This window comes from Siniperca chuatsi, linkage group LG24, assembly GCF_020085105.1.
Source record: "Siniperca chuatsi isolate FFG_IHB_CAS linkage group LG24, ASM2008510v1, whole genome shotgun sequence".
Lineage (NCBI taxonomy): Eukaryota > Metazoa > Chordata > Actinopteri > Centrarchiformes > Sinipercidae > Siniperca > Siniperca chuatsi.
This window is the reverse complement of record NC_058065.1, coordinates 2,987,334-3,006,553: the sequence shown is the minus strand read 5'-3', so window position 1 is coordinate 3,006,553 and position 19,220 is coordinate 2,987,334. Positions and strand designations below refer to the sequence as shown.

At 41.4% G+C, this 19,220-nt stretch overlaps 1 protein-coding gene across 4 annotated transcripts in view; it reads left to right on the top strand.

Annotated features, from left to right (window-relative positions):
* Positions 1–19,220, top strand: part of tmem198b (transmembrane protein 198b) — a 30,126-nt gene that overhangs the window by 7,347 nt on the left and 3,559 nt on the right. The window contains exons 1-4 of one of the 4 annotated variants that reach the window (XM_044187255.1): positions 3,486–3,729; positions 16,729–16,980; positions 17,090–17,671; positions 18,838–19,040. In XM_044187255.1, coding sequence (XP_044043190.1) covers positions 16,824–16,980; positions 17,090–17,671; positions 18,838–19,040 — 942 coding nt within the window. In that variant the 5' untranslated portion in view covers positions 3,486–3,729; positions 16,729–16,823. Of the gene's footprint in view, positions 1–3,485; positions 3,730–5,161; positions 5,366–12,048; positions 12,069–16,728; positions 16,981–17,089; positions 17,672–18,837; positions 19,041–19,220 lie in introns of those variants that run through there. The other 3 variants (XM_044187256.1, XM_044187257.1, XM_044187254.1) reach the window with 3 other exon arrangements.

The following is a 19,220-nucleotide window of genomic DNA, read 5'->3' as shown; positions in this document are numbered from 1 at the left end:
TGCCAGCATTCAAGCTGTAACCCTGCGTTTAGTTTCTCCTCCACGGGAACGAACATCATTGATATTCCTGAGCGGCTCCCTCAGGGCGGCGGCGGCGGACAGGGGAAACAGTGTGCTGGCTGGGGGCTGTTCAGTCATACTAAGCAGCAGGATGAAGACGGCGTGGAAAGGAGAAGCCTTTATTGTAGGAGGTTGGCAGTTATGTAAGAATGTATTTAGTTCATGCTGCTGCAGGTCTGATGACACCTGAGAGGAGCCTGCAGGTGGAGAACGATGGTCAAAAAGGACAGAAAGCGTTAGTGATTGTTAAAGGGCCGACCTCGCCTCTAACGTTCAATCTCATTATCTTTGTCTCTGCTGTGAACAGACGACACCGATACGAGGATTATCAACGCTGCTCGGACGCAGCAGAGACCGGCGGTTAAGCTGTCAGAGCTTTTCATCCTCGTTGAGTCAAACAAACAGTAAAATGTCTAAACATTTGTGCTTGAAGTTAATAAGTTTTGGTGCCTGAAAATATTTTGCTCATGGAGTTGAGAAAAATGAAAAGTATTTTGCGCTCCTTATGTGAAAACACTTATTAATAATGTTCTGTGGCTCAGGAGGGAGGTTTCTGAAGTCTGAAATATTAACCCTGATATGATGCTCTAATAAAATCCCCTGTTGAGTTGAGACAGAGGTTTTGAAGCTCGACCCATTCTAGAGACTAAAAGTCAGGACACCTCGGCTTCTGCTGCCTCAATTTTATCCATTCTTTAAAAAAAATCTGTCTCTCGTGAGTCCCCCCGACCGTATGAACGCTGGAGAGCCGCTTTAAAGGCTTTTACCAGGTGTTCAAACTAAAAATGGCGCTGAGTAAAAAACAAAACAAAAAAAGAAGGTTTATCAGAAGCCAAAACGCTGCATAGTAGTTTAATAATACTATGAGGAAGGATTTTACAACTGTGGAAAGTTCATTTCAGAATTACTCATGTTACAAAGTAATCTACGAGGAATTAGCATTTGCTCATCGGCAGCGCGTTGCTTGATAATGCTGGTGTGAAGACAGCTTTTCATTAGAAAACTTTAAAAAAAGTTTCAGGACTAAATGGACACCATTAAAGCCCTTTAACTGCAGAGACCTAATGATTATATATTCAAGCCGTGTGGCTTTGCAAGACCTTTGTGACAGTCGTATTTATTTTTCATGTTTCCAGGATTTTCCCAAGTCAGAATCTGAAATTTTAACATTTTGCTTTCAAGATTCAAGCCAGATTCTGTGACGTAGGTCTGACTCGACTCCAAGTTTCAAGCCTCAGGCCTACAAAGTATAGCAATATGTAAACAATACTTCTAAGAAACTTTCACTTTTCAACAAAATGTTGTCAAATTTACATGTCATTTGACCTGTAAATCACAAAGCTTACTGGGAACTGATAGGAGTGATGAAGCCTGCCTGCATCTCCACTCGTACTGAAATGATTAGTTGATTAATCAATTGATTAATTCCCTTGACATTTAAGACATTTATCAAGCAAAAAGGCCAAACATACTGTGGTTCCAGCTTCTCAAATGTGAGGAATTGCTGTTTTATATCTTTGTAAACTGAATATCTTTGGGGTTTTGGACTGTTGGTCGTACCTTGAGCTTTGTGAACTTGTGATGTTTCATTATTTTATGACATTTTATAGACTAAAATAGTTTGTCTAGAAGCATGTGTTCGATGCTGCCCTCTCAGCAGTCTGCCGGGGGGCAGGGGGGGGGTCTGACATGAACAAAGACCTCTGTGTCGTCGTCGTCGTCCTCCTCCTCCTCCTCCTCTCTTCCTCTTCACGCAGATTCCCTATCAGCAGATTCTCCACATTCTGCCCAATCAGAGATGACAGTAGCTCCATGTGGTGTTATAACTGGAGCAGCCCATTCACCCTCAGCCTTATGTAACCTGCTCAGCGAGTGTCTGAGGAGGCAAGAGAACGCCTCGGCCTCTTGGCGCCGGCGGTCGTGCCTAATCTCCCGGAGCTGAGCTGTGCGGGTGTTTTGTGGGTGCGAGCCGTCGACCGCTGCAAATAATAATCACCTGCACAAGTCACGTAATGCTGTTCTTGTTCTGTAAAAAAGTCACGAGTCACCTGTGAGTCACCTTCTTCCAATAAAACTTCCTTCTCATAATTTCCCCTTTTCCGATGGTTTTGGTTTCATTATGAGCCTGACTGTCATTCAGATCTGAACAGAAACTGAGATTATTTGTTTTTGCATTTCGACACCATAGCTTTTGTTGTAGATTTTGAAGGAAGACGCAAAATCTTGGTCTTTAAACACCTTCATCATCCGATCGCCACAATCACCACAGTTTAAAAAGCACTTTTCTGTTCTTCTTTTGACGTTCCTCTTTTCCCAAAGCTGCTTCTATGAGAAAGATATGCTTTTTTTAAGATGGGCTTAAGCTGGCTAGTTTGAAATTTAAAGTAGCAATTAACTGTGGCGGCAACTACGTGGTGATCAAACTGTATTTGCAATTCACAGCATTACTTGAAAAATGTTTCCGTTGTTCATCATTCCATAATAATCAGTAAATATACCCTGCAAAAAGAAGCTGAAAGCAATAGTTTGACATTTTTGAAAATACGCTTGCCCCAGTTAGCTTAATTTCCCCTGTTTCCAGTCTTTATGCTAAGCTAAGCTAACCAGCTGCTGTCCCCAGTTTACCATTCAGACATGAGAGTGATATTAATCTCATCTAACTCCCTGTAAGAAAGCGGATAAGCCTTTTTCCCAAAATGTCAAACTATTCCCTTAACAATTAAGTCAAAAAGTGAGTCCTGAAATTCAGATTTTACTTAAAAAACTAAAATGTATATACCTGGTTTGATCCTTTTTTTGGATTAGGAAAATGAGCTACAACTAAGAAAAATGGGTTTTTTTATTGTGCAGCAGACAGAAAATAGATTTGATCCAGATGGGCAGACACCAGTGCTCTGGAGAAACAGCTGCGAACATTGTTAAAGGTCATGTCCAAACTCTCCACTTTGAGGTGGACACGAAAACTGCTTAGTCCACATATACACTGTAGTGCCAATCCAGCTAATGAATTAGCTTGAAATGCCTAAAAACTGTTAAAAAACAGTAAGAAACTGGGTTTCCTGGAGAGCATTTTCTTCAGCACTGCCACGCTGCTGCTCTTGTCATGTCCTAACCCATCTGACCTGCCTCTTGTCAGTGTTTCTGTCTGACACGTGATGACACACACACCATACAAACACACACACACCATACAAACACACGTGCAATGATCCCGCTACCACCGGCAGCATCCTCCCCTGCACACAGTCACGTTCCCACACAACCCTGGCCAGTATTGATTAACTTGTGCAGAGGGATGGCGGTTGGCCTGCCAGGCTATCGGCAGGGCGATTGACGCCAACAACCTCTCTCTCTCTCTCTCCCTCTGTGTCTCTCTCCCGGAAGCTGACATGTAAACCGGTGACACACTCGGTCTTCCGCTGCAAGCGACGGGACGCTGGCAGCTCGCTCTGAGCTCGTCATGAACAGGCCTGTTTTTGGCAGCTCACCCACCAGCCTGTTACCTTGGATGGCTCGTGAACAACCCTGAGAGACAGAGAGAGTCTGTCTGCATCATGTGCTGCAGCTCATTTTCTCATTAAACCGTCGGCATTCAGACACCGTGAAGAGGGAAGAGAGGTTTTGGGTGAGGACATGTTGCAGCCTCAGTCAGACCGGCACATTTCTCAGGTCAGTGGTGGAGAGAGGAGCAGATTTCACTCAAAGCCTGTTGGATTTTCTGGCTTAAAATCAGATTGCGCTTTTGTCACTGAGTCTTCAAGACACAGTGGTAATGTAAACTGTGTGGCTGCAGGGCTGGGCAATAATTCAATATTATCAATTATCAGCTTTCAGTGGAATTGTATCGTGATGTTTCCAGAGAAAACAAGAGTTGTGTGTGTTGTAAAGCATCCCTGATTGCTGTAAACACCATTAATCAAAATGGTGTTTAGGAGGCTAAACGAGATGCTTATGTTAAGGACATTTAAGGGGAGACGCTACAGGTGAAGAGGGTAGACATTTTATTAAGTTTTATCACCATGAAATTTCCCCAGTTGATTACTTACATTAAGACAATTATTTTTTGCATTACAAGTTTGCTGAAAATGTTCATGTTTAAATATGCAAATGAGGCTTTATGTAATGCAAGTTTTGGGTGAATTTAGGAGAAATCTACAGACGCAAATAGACAGTGTAGTAAAATAAACACCTAAATGTGTATTTTGGATGTTTTCTTTCCACTATTCTGAAAGAAGACATGTTATGGAAGAAATCTGTGGAAGGAAGAAAACGTAACTTAATTAGTCAATTCAGGTATTTAGGCCTGCAACTAGCAATAGTTTCCATTATTGATTATTCTGCCGAGTTTCTTGATTGTTTAGTGTATAAAATATCACAAAGTGGTGATGAAGTCAAAGGTTTTGGGTTTCAGACTGTCGTCAGACCTGATATTCAGTTTATTATCACATAAGATAAAGAAAAGGAGGAAATCCTCACAGTTAAGAAGCTGGGGCTGCAGAATATTTCATATCAGTTATCAAAATAGTTGCCAATCAGTTTAACAGCGTAACAGTGGTTGATTTGAACATCTTTTGCATTAATATATGCTTATTTTATGTTAGTGTTACTTAATGGGATTTGACATAAATATGCCACACAGTGATATCGATAAACTGTCACGCTCATAAAACGAATAAATCATTTTCCTGTGTTAGACTAAACAAGACGCTAAGGTTCAGGACTCAAACCAGTAATCTGATTGACATTTGCAGCTTTTTTCTAACATTTTATAGACTAAACGATTGAGTCGATAATGAAAATAGTTGTTGCATTATTCTAGCAGCCATAGATGTCAGAAGAAGGAACAATCCTTATGTCTTTTATGAATGTGAACAGATTATTTTTCCCACCTTGCACCTGTGCAGAAATGCTTTTGAACGCAGGCAGTTTTGTATTTTTACTCGATTTGAATCGTGGGAATCGTTGCCAGTGCAAAGTGATTTGTAACGGAGCTGAAGTGCAGTGAGTAATGCATTAGGAGGCCGTTACGTAACAACATGGTGGGAAGGCCACTGCTGGGTTTTTTTCTCATCTTTCTCTCCCTTCTCTTTCACTTTACTTCTCCCTTTCCTGTTTTTCCTTCCTCTAAACACTTTCGCTCCTTCTGCTCAGAGTTTTTGAGGCATTTTTGCTTCGCTTGAGTATTTCCATTTTGGACGACTTTCTGCTTTTTCTCCACTACAGTTCAAAGGGGATTATTGTACTTTTTACACCATTACATTATCTGATGGGTGGAGTTACTTTGCAGATTTTTACATTTAACATGGTGAGAGTTTTCTTTTGTCTTTTTTGTTCAAGTTTTTTCCTTTCCTCTTATCTTCCTTCCTTCCTGCTGCCCTTTTCTGATTTCCATCCATCTTTCTTTCCTTATTCCTTTTCTTCTTTAGCTGATGTAAATGTTAGAAAATCACAGAAACGCGATGAATGGGTTTTCACCTGACAGCCAAACTAAACTCTTCTCCTCTTCTGAGTTGTCGGTTATTGTTTGTTGACTTGTTGACATCCTTTGTTGTCCTCTCCGTGTCTTTTTATAGTCTTGAGGCAGGAACACGCCTCTCGTGGCTGCACATAAGCAAACGGGCGTCAGTCAGAGACATTCATGTGGCTGTTTTCTTTAATATTTGCTCGGATTTGAGGAATGATGCGTCCAGATCAGATCCAGTGTTCTGTTTCAAACAGGAAGTTGGATCGACTTGTTTTTTGGCAGAACTGGATCCTCACACAGCGGCAGGTCCAGGAACAGTCATGCTGCCGGTTGGTTGTGTCATATCACTCCTCGTTCTGCTGTTACTCACCGTCATCGAGGCTTTGGCATCAGTCACGACTGTGACGCACACTGTTATGTTGTTTTCTGCTGTCGTTTTCATGCTGGAGAAATCTGTTGCGTGTTGAGACACTTGTTGCATTGTGCAGATGGTCTTATGTCAGGTGCAGAATTGCTGTTTTTCAGTCCTCCATATTCATAGTGGAAGGTGTCCTCTAGTAATGGTAGCTACGTTAGGGTTAAGTACTGTGAGCCGCACCTGAACTGAGTTATCCTACGAGTTAAAAACTTTCTGGGGTTTATGGTCATTCGCTTCAACAGATCCCCGCAACCATAAGCACAAATAATTCTCCACTTTTGGGAAACACTCAAGGAAGTTCTAAAGCAACGTCCAAAGTAACACCCAAACTGTGCCAGAAAAGGCACAATCTCAAAATCTACTCCGGTGAAAACAGGCGTGCATTAGCGGAAAAATATACACAACATTTAAAAGTTAAAGTAATATGATGGTGAAGAACAGAAGAGCTTAGTTTTGCCAATTCAGTTGATCTGGAAGAAAAGTCAGAAGCAAAGGAAAGAGAAGAAAGAAAGATGTATTAGTGATATTTTTATATCTTATGTTGAATGCAAAGTTTAAACTCCAGTCTTTAGATAAATGTAGAGGAGTAAAACGTTCAATATTTCCCTCTGAAATGTAGTGGAGGAAAAGTAGAAAGTCTCAAAAATGGAAATACTCAAGTAAAACACCAAAACCCTATCGATTAATCTGTTGATTTTTCTTTTCTTGAAATGTTGATTAATGGTTTAGTTGATGAAATGTCAGAAAATAGTAAAAAATAAAATAAAAAAAGACCCTCACAAGTTCCCACAGCTCTTCAAACTACATGACTTAGACAATTGACTATCAAAATTATCGATAAATCTTCTGTCAGTTGATTAATTGGCTAATAATTTCAGCACTACCTACAACTGGACTGTCCAAACGCTCGCAACCAACAGACCGGTGCTTTGATGCGCAGCAGGCAAACGTAGCTGAACATCGTCAGCATATGGCTGGTTGATGAAGTCACATGAGTTTCCGCCCTCTCATTGGCTGAAGCTGACCGTCACAAAGGCCGACTGCGACCAGGAGGCCTCGCCACACACACACACACACACACACACACACACACTCACACTACAGAACTGATTGAGATGCATATTCACATGAACTTAAAGAATCTCTCCAATCAAATGTCTTGATATATTAGTGCATTAATAATTACAGCTTTGTTTGTGAGCAGCGTCAGAAACTAACAGGAGTTTAGAGGTTTTGCTTGGCAGTACATCTGAACCTAATGCAGGAAAATGCAGCATGTGTGTGTTGTCTCTGTTGGTTCGTGTTTTCTCAATTTGTGGTCTTTCTCTGGCACTATAGAAATCCTTTATCACCAAACAGAAGAGAAGAGGAGAATTTAGAACGAAAATATTTTTAAATAAATGCATCACAAACAGATTTCATGAGTCACAGGGTTATGAAACCTACACAGCCCTTTGTGCGCTGAGCAGAAACTGAAATTAGTACGTTTGCACAGAAACACTGAGCGTGTTGGGAAAACGATGGAGACAGAAACTAGAATGGGTCAGAAAGAATAAAGAGTAAAGTCAAATAAAGTACTGATTGTGTTTTTTACTGACAAGTGAATAAAAGAAGTAACCAGACCCAGTTTAAAACCAAAAGGCTTCTTTCATCACAGCTTACCTCTGCAGACATTTCTCTGTCTGGGACGGAGCTCGTTAAGACGCTTGAATGCAAAATGAATCATGTCTCCCTTCTCTGCTTGTTATGCGCTGGAAACAAAATACTTTTTTTTTAATCTTGTAAGACATGATCACAGAAGCAGAAAGTACATTTAGTTCAGTTTTTAGTTTAGTTCTGGTACCTCGCTGGACTGCTCCATCTTGGGGCTGTCTGCTTTTCTCTGACAAATTTCAAAGGGAAATATTGTATTTTTGTCCTGTTAGCATGTTAGCATTGTAGTGAAACGTTAGCAGTCAAAGCGCTGAGGCTGACAAGCTTAGTTTGACATGTCCTAAAATGGCCGCCGTACAGAGGATAAACCCTTTTTTAGACATGCTAGCAGCGTGTCGGCCAGCCGGTCGACCACTTTGGTCCAGACTGAAATATTTCGACAACTACTGAATGAATTATCTTAAAATCTTGTACAATCTTTCATGGTCTCCACAGGATGAAGTCTGTTGATTTTGGTGATCCCCTGACTTTTCGTCTAGCGCCACCGCAACATTTTTGTTCGTTAGTTAAATGTCTCGACAACTGTTATTACATTTCCATCTGCCTCATCTGTACTTAGTGTTTAGTGCTAATTAGCTAATGTTAGTATGATAACACGCTAAACTAACATGATAAACATAAACATCAGCATGTTAGCATTGTCACTGTGAGCATGTTAGCGTGCTGACATTAGCATTTAGCTCAAAGCATTGGTGTGTTTAAGTGCAGCCTCACAGAGCCGCTAGCATGACTGTAGAGTCTTGTTTCTTCTACATTTCAAAGGGAAATATTGTACTTTTGTGTTTTTGTTAACATGCTAGTGTTAGCATGTCAACAACAGACGTTAGCTTAAACTAATGGGTGTCTAACAATGTAGAGCTGAGATTGACAAGCTGAGTCTGAGATGTCTAAAAATGGCCAGTTTGCTTTTGATTTAGGTAACTACATGGCCTTTCCTCAGGACAAACTTGACCTTTTTTGCCCCACTAATGGTAAGGATATAAGACGAATAGTAAGGTTGTCTCTCCCTTTTTCAAGCATTACAGCCTCACGGGCTCATTCACTTTTAAAGCGTCATCTGACGCTTTATGGACGTGCCGTACAGACAGGAGAAGCAGGCGAGTCAATCCGGGGAGTCGTGCTACTTTCCAAGGGGCTTCAACATGCATCAGCACTGAGATGTTACGCAGTGATGTAACTTGACGAAGCATCTTCACACTGCTGGTGTGAAGATACATAGAAAACAACAGGAGTGGGTGTTTTTGATGTGTTTATATACGCTGTGGGTGTGTGTCACCTTTTTAGTCTTGTGCTCTCAGTGTTACGTTGCATTGCATTTGATTCCTAAGAGTCAGCAACCCCTTTCAGTGCAAACAAAATCACACGATCCTTTTCACAATGATGCTGTCGACGTCTTTTGGGTTTGATTGTGACACAACATAGCTCATGAATGCAACACTGCTCAGCACCTGACTCTTAAGTCTTAGATGTCAGACCTTCCTGCAACCTTTGAAGTTGATTTTCTTAATGACATGGACTGAAATTTCTATATATTCAAGATGTTTTTGAGCTGATTGTGCTTTTGAAACTGGTTTGCAGTTATGTAAAATATATACGCAATTAGAAGTAAATGGACTAAAATGATTAACTGTGTAGTACTTTTAAAAATAACATTGTTTGCTTTAATCACCCAGAGGCATACTTCTTTAAAAAAAAAAGGAGCTGAGCTGCGGACTTTCACATGTAGGTCAGACCTGATGGAGCATGTGGTTCTCAGCCTGTGTATTAACAGACACGGTTTTCTTTATTCATGAAACGGCTTTGTCTCTTTTTCAGCCGCCGAGTTCAGACTCGTGATGTCAGCACTTGGCAACGGCTGCACATCTGTGTCAGTGTGTCTGGGTCCTATTCACTGATCCACAAACAGTTTGAACCATGTTAAATTGCATTTTCTGACGCTTTAACCTGTTTAAACCAGAGATTGACTGCTGTGTTTGGGGATTTTGTTGAGACAATGATAATGAGGGAAGAGAGGTTTTAGTTGTCTCTTAACACAGCTGATTGATCTGCATGCTCACAAACTTACAAAAAAACATTTTATTACCTGGAGACAAAGAGATTCTTTGCACCAAATTCAGATTATCAGCAGCATCCAGACTAAATTTGGCATTTCATTTTATTTTAGGCTGACAGACAAACACTGCAGAGGAAGAGAGACCAGCATATCTTGGATTCTGCCTCTGATTTCCAGAGTAGACTGAAATCAGACTGAATTGTCTTTTTGTTTGACTTAATTATTTAGTCTAACAACGAGTTCATGTTTTGCGTTTTGGGGTTATTTTACCATAACCTGCCTATCCGCCCCACTGACGCCATTTCCAGTCGACACAGACGTTGTGGCGGTGGTTGCAGTTAACTTTTGTAAGAGTTTACAGAAACCTGTCGGCTGTGTTGATCTCATCTGTGCTTGTCGCCATTTTTCCAACCGCGAAAACAACCGACAACGAACACAACACCCGTTTTGAAAAGGGTGAACTGAAGATGGTGGCAACAGTTCAGAGGTCGTGAACCAGACTCATTCTGAAAACCTTTTATTGATTCAAGATAAAGACATTTTATTACCTTTTAATTATTAGCCGATAGTAGATATGAACTGAGGGGCGAGAGAGAGAGAGACGGGGAACAACATGCAGCAGCGGTCCCCAGGACTTGAACTCTTTTTACATTCATTGTTACTCACCAAACCGCATCTTCCAACAAACATGTTGAATGCATTTCCTTCCTCACAGAACATTAGCAAAGCCAATTTTTCTTAAAAATGTAAACCTGCATTGTTTACACCCATGTTTGAAGACATCACTCTGGTAACTTAGAGGCATTTGTCATATTTGGTGCTTCAAATGTTTTTGAAAACATACTGATGTGTGTGTGAGTGTGTGTGTGTGTGTGTTAGTACATTAACACTGGAACATTTTATTTATAATTGAGAGGAGGGTTTCTATCGAAGCAGAACCAGCTTTTATAACACACACACACACACACACACACACACACACTCTGACGTATATGAACACATTCAAAGGGAACAAACGGGGCCACCGATTGGCTCTCACGCTGTTGCTATGGGAGTTTAAGCTGCTCTTCCATTGGTCAGGTTTTGGACCAGGGCCAACTGCCGGCTGTCTGTCAGCATCCCTCCGTCGTCATGGCAACAGACAGGAAGCAGGGCGGGAGGAGGAGGACAGTGTTGTTGTTTCGGACAGCAGAAGAAGAAAGTCCTCTGTTGTTTGTTTTCTCTCTGTGCGTTTTGTTTTTCTCCAGAGGATGATCCGTCTGCAAACGTAAAAACTGCACGTTTTGATCTGCGGTACAAAACGGCTTAATGCTTCTGCACACACACACACACACACACACACACACGCACACACAGGGTCACTCGGCAGCGACCTGCTAATCCTCCACCAAAAGATGATTATTAATGTGACATGTTTGGATGAAAATGAGGATGAAAATGTAGAAAAAATAATATGCATGTGTGTTCAGTGAGTGTGTGTATCTATGTGTATTTGAGTAGTGTGTGTGTGTGTGAGTTTGGTCCAAAGACATTTCTTTGGGCTTTATTGAACTATTCATCACCTCTTCCTACTGGCTATTCAAATGCAAATGCTTCTGTCTCAAACACACACACACACACACACACACACACACACACACACACACACACACGCTGTGCAGTTTACTTACTGCTCACCAAACAGCAGCAAACACAAAACACATTTGTCTTCAGCAAGGTTCGATTTGTTTATTTCACCTTCTGTTGTCTGCGTCGCTCAAAACAATTATCTTTGCTAGAAAAAAAGACGCCAATGCACATTTTAATGCCTCGTGTCCTAATGCAGCACAGTCTGATTTGTTGCTTCACACCGCTAAACTAACATGTAGTTAGTACTAACATGTACTCAGAAAGGTTGGTGTGTTATTATGTGAACTAATGATGACAGAAGAAGGTCACACTCAAAGACTCAGAGAGTCACTTTATTTACAGAGGACAAGAAGGCCGGTGACCCTCTCCTGTCACCGCTACATCATAATGTCTATTTCCATTCAACTATGTTTTTATGCACATTTTGAATATGGACATAAAATAACTTGAATATAAATGACAGAAGTTCAAACACACCTAAATGTAAAAATATGAATGTTTTTATGCTTATTTGAGGTAAAAAGTTGGTAAATTGAGAGAAGAGGCAATACAATGATTCTGTGGAAGCTGCTTCTTCCTGTTTTTCTTCTTCTGCTCTTCCTCCTCCACCAGAAACATAATAAAAATGGCGACTGACAAAAACGCCATATATGTATGTACCGAGGAGAGTAATTGATTTACTTCTGTAACGTGTTGTGTTGGAAGCACAATGCCAAATTGAAACAAACAAGGTACAGTTGACAGTTATTTCTGCATTTAGTCCTTCCTGCTGCGTGAATCAAGTCATGCCATCAACTTGCATGTGAGCGGTACTGTAGGACAGCTTTCACGCAGTTTGAAATTGTTTGTTTTTTGCCTGCATGTCCACGGGTTTTTAACACACCTCAAATATCTGTATATGAATGGGTGGATGAGAGTGTCAGCGTTCCAGGGAAATAAGAAAAGTGTTGATGGGGGAAGAAATGTGCTGTAACAACCTTTTGAGGAATAACACTTTATCCATCGGCTCAGAGCACCTGACTGTAGCGCGGGTTGTCAGATGACGACTAGACTCCTGGAAATTACTGCTCCAGGCCGCTGTTTGCCAAGAAATAGGTACACAACATAACTCCCTCTAAAACCGCAAATTGTCCCTTTTACATTTCTGTTTGTGTACTGATTAAACAAACAAGATAGAACATGTTAATTAGTACGTGTTGGTAGGCTTATTTTTGACAGAGCCAGGCTAGCTGTGTCCCCCTGCTTGCGGTCTTCATGCAAAGCTAAGCTAACTGCTAACTCCAGCTCTGTAGTTAACACACAGACATGAGATTGATAACGATCTTTTCATTTAACTCATTTTGGAAAGACGGTAAATAAGACTATTTCCCGAAATGTTGAACTGTAGAAAAGTTTTAACGCTTTTTGAGATGATTTTGTCTGTAGATAATAAACAAATGACACCACAGAGAGGTCAGAGGTTAACGGTTAAATACAGAGCAGCAGCAGCTAGATATAATAAGGATTTAGCACTCTGTCTGTTTTCCTCGTACATTATTAAAAATGCCAGACCAGTTTCAGCCTCCATACATGACACACACAAATTATTATCCACCCCTTCATGACTCAGGCCTCAGGGAGGTAATTAACTAGAGACTGAGGGAGAAATATGAGTGACTAAAGTTACGAGAAAAGAAAGAAAAAGTGGAGGAAGAGGAGGAGTGGCATCTGAGTCAGGTGAGCAACAAGAGGCAGATGATTAAGAGATGGAAGGAGAAGGTAAGGTAGCGCAAAGGAGGAGAGGTACTGAAGGAGTATGTAGGATGTGAGGGAGAAGGAAGCAAAAGAGGAGAGAGGAGAGGAGGGAGAGAGGGATGGGGGAGCTCATGAATATCAAAGCAAGGTTCCCCAGACAGGAGTTGCATAAACACCTCTGACCCAGAAACCTTCCACAGTCGAACTCACCCGGAGATGGAGAGAACGAAAGCAGCCAGAGGGCGAAGAGGGAGGAGGTGCAAGAGGAAAGGATTGAAAAACAGAGAGTTGGGCGTCCTCCTCCAATTCTGCAATTCTACTGTTTTCTCTCATCAGTTTTATTTAACTTAATATTCACTTTTCAACATAAACATCGTACATTTTTTTGCATAAACACATGATGTATGCGTCCCTGTAGCACTTGCGCTTCTGTCCAGTCCAGAGTGTTTGTTTCAGTATCTCAGTATTTTCCCGAGATCTTGAAAATCTTGGAAATGTTTTGTATTTCACAACTTGTGATTTACGAGAAAAGCAAATCAAGATTTCAGCGTCAAAGCATTTCTAAAGGTTTACATTTACTCTAAAATTATAGTCACAATATTTAATATATCTAATATTTGTTTTGAATTTTGAAAAGGTTTGAAATTACTCAATACAATATCGTGTACGGCTTTGTACTGTATAGTATACGTATACCCCTTTTCAATGAATAGCTCACCACCTGTGTAGCTCCACATCGCTCTCAATATTATGAATTTGTGACAGTGTAGACTGTAGTATTATCAAAGTGTCCTTAAAATCTTAACTTAGGTATACGCATCCATATATCAGTTTATTTCTGAGTAGAAATAGTTTCTTGTTTTTTATATATATATATATATATATATATATATATATATATATATATATATATATATATATATATATATATATATATATATATATATATATATATATATATATATATATATATATATATATATATATATATATATATATATATATTATATATATATATATATATATATATATATATATATATATATATATATATATATACAGACTATACAGTTGAGTTTAGCATAAAGCCCTTTGTTCTTAGTATGAAGGGTGTACTGAGGAAACAGACTGACGACGGTTAGGAAGGAGGACAGGGAGGAAATGAGACTTTTGAATGATGAAGGCAGCAGGAAACAAGGTGAAAGACAAGGTGAGACGTCAGGAACCGCCGTGCCGCTGCAGGTCCCTGACAGGTGTACACGGGCAGACGTTCAAGAACGCAGAAAAAAACAAACAAGGGTGGACGCAAAGAAGGAGAAAGTCAAGGCAGACTTATTTAACGAAGGACATTGCTGGAATACAGATGAGGTTGCAGGAAAGGAAACTAAAGTAAAAGTAAGGACTTAGGAACTACAGACAGAGGGTAATTGCTGTGGGACATTGCATTGTTATACAAAAACAAAAAATGATATATGGATAATGGATAGTTGGATAATTACAGCACGTGAATCAGTGAATATAAGGTCACTGAGAAACAGGCTGCAGGTGCAAATGGATAGATAGCTGATGTTGCTTAGAAACTACAGATATTTAGATAGATAACATAAGATGGAGTTCTTTAATCAGTGAGAAATTGCATTGTGACACGGACACAAAGATAAGATAAAGACACTTAAGGTGGAAGGTAAGAAAAATGCTGCAGGGAAAGACACAAAACAGAAAGAATGGCTCGTACAGTGAGAGCTGAGATAGCGCACAAGTATGGATGGATAGGTGGCTAGATAGAAAAGATAAGGTATGCTCACTTAAAATGGCAAGTAAGGAGGGAAAGAAATAAAAAAAGGAATGGCTCATATGGTGAGAGCTGAGCTAGCTTGAACACTCGAGATATATAAGGATAGTCAAGGTTCCAGGTAAGAAAAAATACAACTACAAAGCTGTAAAGGAGGTGTTGTGGCGTACTGAATACCAACCGTGTGACCTCAGTGGTGGTGAGACACTCACTGACTGCTGGTAGTTTAGGATGCTCCTATGTGAATGTGGTTACTACATTAAAGGGAATGAACGTAGAACATGTACAGACATTAAGCATATGCAATAGTAATAAACAGTATGGCATGAAATACACAATGCAAGAATGAATAAATAATAAAATGAGAATACAACTGGTGAGTATCAATAACTCTTAGCTTAGGAAGGCTCATGTAACAGAATAATACCTGAATACTCACATTCTCATGGACGCACAGGAGTAAATCTGTCTTCAGGTGAAGTCCATGCGCGAGGCCACAGACTCTACGACTGTGCGCGTGAACTGTTGACGAGTTGATGAGCTTCTGAACAAAACTGAACTAAAATTAGGGCTATAATCTGAATGTAATAGTGAGAGTGCCCGGTAATACAGTACACTAAACAATGGCACGCCACGGAGGTTTTTTGTATGGGAGGAAAGCATTAGGACTATAAAGAACCAACTGTAGGCCATCCATTAGATATTTATTTTAAATTTTAGATTAGATAGACCTCATGTAGGGAGCAGGGACTGAATGACAGAATGATTGATGAAAGACTGAATTGCTGAGAAAAGAGCCATTAGAGAAATGTTTGTCAGAGTGTTTCCTTTGTGCTCGAGTGGCCTGAAGGACAGCAGTTCTTGTTCCCCTTAAATGCCTCCTGATCAAACACAGAGAGAGCGAGAGGCTTTGATTGCCCTCGTCTGCCCAGCTCGAACACCCGCTGTTATCTGAGCTATTATTATCCGCTGTTTCCGCCATCGGGGGATGCCAAACTGTTTGTGTGTGTGTGTGTGTGGACACAAAACAAAATCTGTTTTACACTGCTGCAGATTTGAAAGCTTCTTCATTAACAGGGTAACAGGGGTTTTGGTTGCTGGCAGCGTCGTTGATCCTTTGGATCATGCTGGGGGTTTTTCATGGTCTAGCCCATTAGATCTAAATCACGTAGACCTGACAAAACTGCCAAGCATGTTTCAGATTATACCATCAGGCAAACTTTGGTTTCAGTCACTTTTTCTGAAAATCAACATTTTAAAACTTGGTTGAGATAAATGATCAATCATTGTGAACATTTACTGAGCAATTTTCTGTCAAAGTTCAGTGATTGTCACCTAATGACACAGGTGCAACGTTATGAAAACATTTCATGGTGGCGCATTCAAGGACTCTCCTTCATCGTGGATGAGAGAGAGGTCTACCTTAAAGCATTCATGAGCTACACTACATCACTGGAAGTTCAGATTGTCAAAAGGATCGTGTGAATTTGGTTGTTTCTTGCATTATAAGGGTTGGAGGTCTGAAACTAGCTGCCTTGGTTGACCGTTACCTTAAAGTTTTCAAACGATTTTCATACCTTGATATTAACACATGTGCTCATGACCATTAACTGCAGTTAGTTAATGGACAGTGAAAACAATAAATGTTCGTCCTACAGTCTGCAGAAAGTGATCGCCACATTTTCTGTAACTGTAATTTGTATTTTTGTCACATGAGTGATGTATGTTTTATTTCAGTGATTCGATCACAATGCTCTCTTTTTAGTAAAAACGTTCCTGGTTGAGTCCACATCATTCGCTTCTGTTACATCAGAATATATAAAACACCTCTCTTTCTTCTTCTCTCTCCTGCCCTCTGTCCACAGGTGAAACCATGCGGCTGGGTGGTGCTCCCTAGCCTCCCCTGCCCCTCGCCTCCCACCTGATCACCTCTCTTCCTCCATCTCTCCTCCTGTTCACCATGGCGACCACCCTGGAGACGCTGCTGGCCCAGCCCGACCAGGAGCTGAGCCCAGAGCGACAGGATGGCTGCGAGGAGGTCGGCGGCCGCTACAAGGTGGTTCCCTCTGTCGTCTGCTCCATGTGCTGTCTCTTCGGCATCATTTACTGCTTCTTTGGTGAGTCCGAAAATTGACTTGGAAGTGCAAAATGCTTGACCAGAGAGCAATGCAGCAGTAGTTTCTGCTCTATGTGACTGATTTTGTGTGTTTCGTCCTGTTATTTCAGGCTATCGCTGCTTCAAAGCGGTGATGTTCCTGACGGGCCTGATGTTTGGCTCCGTCGTCATCTTCATGCTCTGCTACAAGGAGCGCGTTCTGGACACCCAGCTGAGCGTGGAGGCCTCGGTGGGCATCGGCCTTGGCATCGGCACGCTCTGCGGCCTGGTCACCATGCTGGTTCGCAGCGTGGGCCTCTTTATGGTGGGCCTTCTGCTGGGCCTGCTGGTGGCCGTGGCCACCCTGGTGGGCATGGAAGAGCTTTCCGACAGCCCGCCGCGCTCCGTCTGGGTGCCCCTGGGCGTGCTGCTTGGCCTGGGCATGCTGTTCGCCGTGCTCACCCTGCAGTGGCAGCGCCTCTTTACCACGCTGTCCACAGCGATGTTTGGTGCAGCAGTCATCACTGTGGCGTTGGACTACTTCGTGGAGCTCTTCGCCCTCGTGCTGTACATGTACGAGCGAATTAAAGCAGCACCTGGCAAGCCTGTGTGCTGGCTGACGTGGGTGGTGCTCGGGGTGTGGCCTGCCCTCACCCTGCTGGGTGTCATGATCCAGTGGAAGGTGACCGCTGAGGGCTACTCCCATACCAAGGGTGAGGAAAACTGGTTGTGATGGTGGTTTTGTCTCCTAAAGTATAAACTATTAGTATTTCTGGTTTGACTCCATTTACTGTTTTAAAAGCAAATAGCTACTGTATGTGTGCACACCATGATGGAAAATAAAATACCATGTAAATTAGCATAATGGTTGTAGGATGAGAGCCAATTAACTGAAGAGCAAAATGTTCAGATCTTTTGCTCTGGTATGCTCCAGTGTTAGCTTGCCTAAGGCTGACTAGAGAAGTATGTGAGGGGTTCGAAGGGAATAGAAGTGAAAACATCTCATTTATTTTTCTCATCAACAGTGTCACATGATTGCTCTTTGAGCATTTCCACCACTTAAATGACCACAAAACTGCCCTGTTTGACCAATACTGAAATTGAGTCTGTGTTGGAAAAGTCTTCCTAACGACATCGATGACATTTCCAAATATGCAAGACTCTGATTTTGTGGCTCTGGCTGGCGTTTTCTCTTTGTAGAGACGGCTGATGGGACTTGTGGGTACTATAGCATTTTGTGGTGAGCTGTACGATCTCTATCTTAACAGTCAACACTGATGGAAAATGCATAATTTCTTGACATTTTTTTAGTGATTTGAAGGGTCAAAAGTCTAGAAGCCTAGGTTAAAACTGAGCTAAATTCGATTTTTTAAATTTACATTACCCATGCCGATTATATCATAAAGATTTTTTCAGGAGCCTCTTAACATTTTCAACCAAATTTAGCCCAGTTGTAACCGAAATATCCAGACATCTTTTGACCTCCAATTCACCAAATCTAGGAATCTTCCACCTTACTGAAGTGTCCATGAGCAAGGCACCGCATAAAGGTCCCCTGAAGAATCTCCTTAAAAATGTTAAAAGTTTGTGTCTTTAAGTCTAGTTTCATGAACCTGCTGCGAAGGAGCTCCTCAAGGCACCTTCATGGAACCCCTCAAGTTCGTATGATGAACCACTCTTGTTGTTTTGTGTTTATTAATGTTGAGGTTATTTTTAGAAGTACTGTTTCCAGTACGGAAGGAATACTTACAGAGCCACTAGCTCCACCCACAACTTGACTAAAACATCTTCTATGCAACTAGCATACATTAGCTTTGGTACGCTACATGTAGAGCAAAACAAGGCCGTTAGCTTCTCTTTATCCCTCTTTCCGCCACAGTAATCATCAGTCGGCAGCAGAGGAGGATGCAGGTGATGCGGATTCGTCAGAGGGACGACCGCTATCGCAAGAAGAAGAAGAAGCAGCAGCAGCACGGCTCCTCCTCCCACCATCACCACCAGGCCAAGCAACTTCACCCTGAGCCCGCCTACCGCCGCAAACCCAACCCCATCCGCCGCTACGACACAGACGTCCTTTCGCCGGTGAGGAACCTTGTTCCCATTTTCTTTCATCTATTTTTGTATTTGCTGTAGTTTGTCATCTGTTGTTTATTGTTGTGTTTCCATCTCTTTTCATGCTTCCTGCTGTGTGTTTGGTCATTTCTTTTGTATTGTTTGTATTGTTATGCGGGTTTTTGAAAACGTTGGCCAACAGATCAGTTG